We start from the raw sequence: 7968 nt of genomic DNA on the forward strand, positions 1-7968 counted from the left end.
TGCTCTGTAGAAGACTGACGACCAGAAAACAGTGGAGCATTTAGCTTGAGCCACACATTTATATATATTATAATATATATAGTATATATAGTATAATTTAGTTAGCTTTGTATTGTAAGGAAAAGATGCTACAATCAAAGAGAGAAACCCCCAGCAAGCAGACAATCTCTCATGAGCAAGCATTTGGCGACAGTGGGAAGGAAAAACTCCTTTTTAACAGGAAGAGACCTCTGACAGAACCAGGCTCAAAGAGGAGCAGCCATCTGCCACAACCAAGCTGGGTGTGAGCGGCGACAAACAGGACAAAAGACACATTGCTGAAGAGAGCAGCCGAGACAGGCTACAAATAGACTAAATATGAATCGTTTAAACACTTCTTTAATCAGAAAAAACACAACTATATGTACAAACTGGTGCTTTTAACAAAATGATATCACTACTCGGGCAGTTTCCCTACTTTCACTTATAAAAACCGGCTTTTTACCAAATAAAAAATAGTTTTTATCAGCTTTAAATAAATAAATAAATAAATTTTTATTTATATAGCACCTTTCAAGACAGAATCACAAAGTGCTGCACATAAGATTACAAGTCATAAAAAGATCTAAAAAGAGAAAATAAAGCAGTTTTAAAAAGGTGAGTTTTGAGTTGTTTTTTAAAAACAGCTACTGAGTCCGCTTTACATCCAAACACATTGGACCATGAATTTTCGTTCACAGTTTTTTAACAAATGATTCTTCTTTGATTTCTGTTTGCTTCTGTTTTTTGTAAGGGACTAAGACTGAGAGCGAAAACAGGTCACTATGTGGAACATGTCGAAAGATGAGCAAACACACAAGTGGAGGCAGATCTGGGAGTGTAATGCATTTGGCATCTTTAGGCAGACCTTTGACAGGGGGTGTGTTTAACTGCTCCTTTTAGCAGAAATGGGTGATTGCACAGAAAACAGCTAACCGCAGAGATTTAAATTTGTTTTGCAAAATGGAAACAAAACCTTTGGGAAGCAAAGAGCACGTGGAAATGTATTGAGGCATTTATCAAGCTTATAGAAAATGCTCCATTTGGACAAGGGGCAGGTCAAATGAATAAGCTTTTAAAAATCAATCTCACCAATTACTGTCTGTCTCACTTGTGAGTGAGTCACGCCTGACTCAGCGCACAAAGGGGCAGATGCAGAGAGAAGCTGAAGAGGGAGAAGACTGACAACTTCATGTTTGGGTAATTATCACCACTTCTGGCATGAACTGAGGGGCCTCTTAACTGCCTCTTTGTTGTTGTTAAACAGTTTGCTCTGCTGATTGATGATGAAAAGGGAACATGCACCCACACCTCTCCAGGGACTGTGACATAATGTGTGTGCATCCCCTGTGACCCTGCCAGCTGGGCAGGCTAAACACAACGCACACACGCAGGGTTGTATGGACTATCACAGGGGCTGGCTATCGATACATTATTCATGTCCATCTGATGGGACCCGCTCAGAGGCACGGCGCACACACCCACACACACATTTATTCAAATTCAGCCACTTTATCATATCAGTGGCCCGGCTGAGAAGTCATACATCCCCGTAGATACTCTGGTCTTTTCCTGCACTGTCATCAGATTCTCCAGCTTTCCCCTGTGTGTTACCTCCTCATTCATATTCATGTGAGTCAGATCTCTGCCAAAGGGCTCTTCTGATACTTGTGTGTGTGTGTGTGTGTGTGTGTGTGTGTGTGTGTGTGTGTGTGTGTGTGTGTGTGTGTGTGTGTGTGTGTGTGTGTGAATAATATGCAAGACCCTGAGGCAAGAAAAAGCACTCAAAACACACGTCGTAATAAATACATACATATACCATCACAGTCCCACTGTGAAGCGTTTATTAAAACAAGAGAATGTATAAAAAAAATGTGGGAAATTATTTTAAGGTATTTTGAAAAAAGGCATCCTCTTCATGCCATGTTTTAGTTTTCTCATGCTCACGCTCCACTTTGGGAATCAGCTAATTAGAAACAGATAAACATGTATAGATATCCATGGCCTCTTTATTTCAGGCCTCCCCCCGTGAGCGATGTGTGCTTGAGGGATTATCTAACAAGAAGACTGCGGCTCTCACTCCTGTGGTTTCTGCTCAGTCGCCATCTGACAGCCAGGATGGCCCGACTCTTTACATGGCCAGTTGGGCCCAGCACGAAACCTTATTATTCTTAAAGCCCCTCTCTCCCCATTTGTACCCGATTTGTCCTGATGCTTGAAAATTTGTTGATGTTTTGTGCCCTTTCAATTCATTCTTACTCTTTCTGTCTCACCTCAACCACTTTAGTGTTGCAATGAGTGTTCTTCATACGTCCCTGATTGGTGCGATCTGTGTGTGCAGGTAAGTTAAGTGGTCCACTGCAGCCTCCCTGCAGAGAGATTGATGGCCTCAGGCCATGTCACACTGTAATTTCTTAAGCACTTATATCCACACTGGCTTGCCATCTCTGCGGCAGTCTTTGCACCAGACTGTATGTAATTAGAAAGCAAATGTCTGGGAGCAGGCCTGCTGATCTGCAGGTAACCCAATAAAATATTATGCCATCTTTACTGCCCATTGTTGAAACACAGTAATTAAGGGTAGTTTAATGTAACAAAGTCTACACTTTAAATTTTACTAAGCTCTTTTATTGTTACCTCTATTCCTGTGGATATTAAAAAATTATTCACAGGAACTGTGAATATATATATTATACTTTCAGAGCAAACAGAGAAATATTAAAATATAATTAGCCACAAAGTTTAAACCATTGTCTCTTCTCTTCTTGCCAAAGTCTGTCTCACTCCAGTGTAAGTGGTCATGTTCAGTTGGCATCCCCGTGGACACTCAGTGGGTTAATGCTGGATGTCGCTGTGTCCTGATGGCAATCCAAAGCCTTTCTAAGAAGGCTTTGGCCGAACAAGGCATAAATCCAGATTATGAAATAACAATAAAACAATCCCTTATGCTCATTTCATAAAACACTATATAATAAAGCTTATGGGGAAAGAGCTTGACTTAACAAGTCCAGTGTGCTGCACTCTTTGCACTCTCTGCAAGCTGATAAGTGAGGAGCTGTGAGTAAGCAAAAATAAGTGCTGTTAATAAAAACGGTATATTCTGCACACATACAGATACGCGATTACTGCTCAGTTATTAGTCGTTAGGTAGAAACTTTCAAGAGGTATTTGAAACAGAGCCGTTATTCTCGTGAGGGGCTCTCACTAGTAAAGAGGAGAGGAAAGCAACTCAAGAGTGATATAAGCTCAACAGATGAGCCTCAATTCACTAAATGTTTGAATCCAGATGACCCGCAGATGCTTTAAAGCAGATTTAACAACAATAGACAGATGTTGGATGTTGAGCGGTAGCTTGTATAAGGGAAGTGGTTATCACACCGGCTGAGTTTTTTTTCTCCCCATCCCTTTAATCGAGGAAAGACTTAGAGCTGTTTCTAAGTGCTTCCAAATCAGATAAAACAGACAGAGAAAACCAAGTTCTCCATGTAAGTGAGTGCTGCTTTGTGAGGCTGATATGGACCAGAGAGGATTACTCCTGCATGGGAGGCAGGCTTTGGAAGGACTATGAAGACAGGAATATAGACTTTCCTACTTTATACTATCATTACAGTCAAGAAGTGGATGGAAGCCATTTGTGTGTGTGTGTGTGTGTGTGTGTGTGTGAGTGCGTCTATGTGGTATGGATTGACATTTGACCTGCGCTGTACCTGGGCTCCGGGGACATTTCGACTTTTTGCTGTGTATTCATGTGTCCCCCTAAAACATGACTTGTAAATGCATTTTTAAGTGTCTAAATAATAATTTTTTCTACTTCTTATGAGGTCATTATTTATCTTTTGACCTGTATTTGCTTAAACTGTAGTGTAAATTCATTTATTAAACTATAATTAAAAGATTTTCTGATTTTCTTAAAAGTCCACCTATACCCCTCACCTGATTTTTGTGTATTCCAGTGTATTGCACAGCGACGTTTCGAGTTAGAGTGGATGTGTGTAGGTACTGCAATTTAATACACATTTTCAATACACACGGCCGGAAGTCATTGTGATTGGTAGGCTATATATATAGGCGGTACCTACAGGAAACGGCGCCACAACTTTCGCGCGCGTGCCCTTTAACAAGTGTATGTCGACGGCAATACGAAGACGGATTAAAAACACAAAGGTAAGCCTTTTTTAATGTAAAATGCACCATGACTTTAATACTATATGAAATTATAGGTGCACAGGCCTATATTAAACTGGTTTAATTTATGCTTTATGGACTGTTAGTGAGTCTTTGAAGAAGTAAAACGGCCCCAGCGTTTGTCATTGAGTAAATAAAATAGGGCTGACGACTAACCGCGTCAACGCGATAAAGCGGGCTAACCCGTGTTAGGATTTACTCGGTGTTAAAGCATTATTGTGGCTTAAACGTGTTAATGCCGACATCGCGACTAACGCGATTAACAATTAAACCAGCGCAGTCTGAGTCAAAATCCCTGATGTCGCTGTTAGCTAATTTCGGGCAGTTTGTCCAATGTCTGTCATTCTGCTGACAGCCCTAAAATAAAAGCAAGGGTATAAGTGTATTTAGTCGTGTATTTATTTATATGCCTGAAGAAAAAACTTCTTACAGTTTTGATGCCTAAGCTTTCTCAGTACTTGTATCACTCTCTGCAGTCGCCATTACAGAAATGTCACATGTCGCCATTTTGAGTACTAGGCCTTTAACATTTTAAAAGAAGGCATAAATTAGCACTATGAATAAGTCAGCTGTGTTTATGCTGTAAACTACACTACTGCTAGTTCTGCTACTACTGATGATGATGACAATGATGACGATAATCGTAATACTTTATATGCTTTGGTAATACAGCCAATCGTACAGGAGAACATGCGAAGGAGACGCATTCCTCCACGGGAGGATGCAGTCTGTCATGTTTCTGCTGGAAGGGACAAACTGGGACTTGATATCCACTACATAAATGCCTTCAAAGGTAAGTTGGTCTTTAGTTTGGATTAGATTTGGAGTTTGTCACTTTGTCTTTTGTCACTCACTTGGTATGCCTCTGCAATTCAGGTCGGGGCATTTTCACGACTGTTCCATTCCAAAAAGGAGACTTTCTTTTGGAATACAGAGGTAAACTCATAACAAAAGAAGAATGTGAGCGGAGACACAGAGTTTATCATGACAGCCTGAAGGTGTTCATGTTTGAATTCAAGTTTGATGGAAAACTCTGGTGGTGCGTATTATATCAGTGTAGTTTGATTAAGATTAAATTACACATTGCTTTTGATTTATGAAAAAAAAAGCTTCCTAACTAACTAGTTAAGCTAATACTTTTTTGCCTAACCCCACAGTGTGGATGCATCTCAAGAAGATGGGTCATTAGGCAGACTTGTCAACGACAACCACATCAGTCCAAGTGCTAAGATGAAAATATTAAATATCAATGGAAAGCCCCATCTATGCTTATTTGCAAGCAGAGACATAAGTCCAGGCGAAGAAATAGACTATAATTATGGTGACTCGGATTGGCTCTGGAGATGCAAGGTATTTCTACAATTGTACTTTTTGGAACTGATAAATTGCATACCCTAAGCCATTTTTACATTTGTACCTACTCAAATTGGCTTAACGTGACTTAGGGCATCTAGTTTTTCACTGAAATTGAGTATCACCTACTGTGCCTGGGGTAACTATAGCAATGCAGCCGAGCATCCAGTGATATAAATGCCACAGCAAGCATGGACGTCAAGGTGACAAAATGCCTGCTGCTCAGTCTATACTTTAGTGTTCAATTCAGGGATCACGCTGTTAATTTTGGTCGCTATTTCAAACATTTCAGAGTTTCAAAAATGATGGCTTGGATTTTCACGAAGGAGGCGCACTCATAACTTATCGAGTGACACCATTGACCAGCCACCTGGTGGCATTCAGTCTATGTCAAATTTTCTGATCACTTTGGATCACTTGGAACCTTGGTGCAGTAGTTACTGAAAAACTACATGGTACTATAACCTACTGGAAAAACAGGGGTAGGTACTAATGGAAAACAGGCAATTGTGATGGCTGCCACATCAAAGCCCTCTAAAAGCACTAAAAAAATATCAGCAGGTATGCAGAAATAAAAAATGGCTTTCGGTTTCTAAATTTTAACAGTGATTGATGTTTAATGTGATTCTACACAGCAAAATCTCCAGTGTTAAATTAACACTGGAGAGTGTCTATAAGGGTCCACACCTCTGAGTGTTAAATACAACACTGTTGAGTGTTAAATTAACACTTTTGACAGTGTTATATGTTTAAAAGTAACCTAGTCAGTTTTGAAGATTAACAATGGCTAACACTGAGCAGTGCTGATTTTCTAACACTGGAAAATAACTCAAAATGTTAGAAATATTCCAGTGTTAGAAAATCAGCACTGCTCAGTGTTAGTCTTTGTTAATCTTCAAAACTGACTAGGTTACTTTTAAACATATAACACTGTCAAAAGTGTTAATTCAACACTCAACAGTGTTGTGTGGACCCATATAGACACTCTCTAGTGTTAATTTAACACTGGAGATTTTGCTGTGTAGCCTCTTTAGTTAGATTCATTTTAAATTTTGTCCCTTGAAGATAAATGGGCCCTAGTGACAGTTCGTTGCTGCTACAGGTGATTGTTTTACTCCTTTAGCAATGGCTTAAAAAATAAAGAAATCACACTGACTATTTGTCTCTTAATCATAGGGCCTTAAATTCTCTATACATGACAGTGAATATTTTAAAGACAATAGCTTGAAACTTATCTTTCTCATACAGTTTATTTAATGTTTCAAAAGCCTCTTCAAAAATGCACTGTATATTCATTTTCTATCTGTTACACACGAAGACGGAGACCAGCCAGATTCAGAAGACTGTGAGCTGCCTAAAGCCGCAACCAAACAGCTTTCCAAACAATGATCTGGACCTGAAACATCCAGAGCCTGAAAGGGTAAATATAATCCAGTGTACCACTTAATGAACTAATAATTTAATCTATCATCATTCTTTATGGATGCTGTGTGTGTGTGTGTGTTTGGCAGTCACCTGGGTGTGATGTGATTTACATGGACCGTGGCTTGTAGGTCCTTTTCATTGTTTCAAAGTGCAAGTCTGGATAACATCTGAGTGTGTGTGTGTGTGTGTGTGTGTTAACCACCCAAATGTGACTTAGGAGGACCACACTGTTATTGGGGGACTCCGTCAAAGTTTGCTTCATGGTGACATCACTCTGGTTTTAGGAGGGGTCTTCTCGTATGTCTTGACAGTTTGACCTACAGCATGCAGAGCTGACTGCATGTGCTTTGTTTCTATGTTGAAATTTTTTGAAACTCAGGCTTGAACATTAAGATAGATAGTACTATACAACTTCTTAACTTGTTTTAGGCACTTTTTACTGCTGTAATGCATGGGCTCTCTCTGGCTGTGTACTCTGGCTTCTTCCCACAGTCCAAAGATGTAGCTTATGGGGTTAGGTTAACTGGTGATTCAAAACTGCCCTTTGGTGTGAATGCAAATGCTTGTCCTTCCATGTTAGACTGGCGATCTGTCCAGGTTGTACTGCCCTATGGTAGCTGGTATAGGCCCCAAAACTGCTACCCCACAATCCTGATAAGGATAAGTGGAAGAGGATGGATGATTGCAAAGGAATCAGTTGTTAACTATTGTAGCCAGTATTTTTTTCAGAAGAAAACATTTCTTGAGTGGAAAGCCCCCCCCCCCCCCCCCCCCCCCACACACACACATGCAAATTAAAGACAGAAGCACAGGACTGCCCAGTACAGTTGCAAGAAGAGCACTTGGTCTAATCTTTGTGCCATCTTTTCTTTGTTGCAGGATCTTGATGAAGAAATGCCTCAGCAAGGCTCAGAAGCCATGCATTCTTCTTCAGTGCAAGATTTTGAAGAGGTAACATTGACCTAGGACAGATTTTAATGAATGTTT

The 7968-nt window shown here is 40.1% G+C and overlaps 1 protein-coding gene across 1 annotated transcript; it reads left to right on the top strand.

Moving 5' to 3' along the window:
* The first annotated feature begins 3660 nt into the window (after nt 1–3660).
* Nucleotides 3661–7003, top strand: LOC146679968 (histone-lysine N-methyltransferase set-1-like). The gene is made up of 5 exons (XM_085449348.1): nt 3661–4182; nt 4876–4996; nt 5080–5242; nt 5361–5553; nt 6875–7003. Exons 1-5 carry the CDS (start codon nt 4144–4146, stop codon nt 7001–7003), a joined length of 645 nt encoding a protein of 214 aa, XP_085305474.1. The 5' UTR covers nt 3661–4143.
* Nucleotides 7004–7968: the final 965 nt, after the last annotated feature.

This window comes from Copadichromis virginalis, linkage group LG23 (assembly GCF_057382275.1).
Source record: "Copadichromis virginalis isolate Kocher_CV1m ecotype Utaka linkage group LG23, C_Virginalis_male_GT1.1, whole genome shotgun sequence".
Taxonomy (NCBI): domain Eukaryota; kingdom Metazoa; phylum Chordata; class Actinopteri; order Cichliformes; family Cichlidae; genus Copadichromis; species Copadichromis virginalis.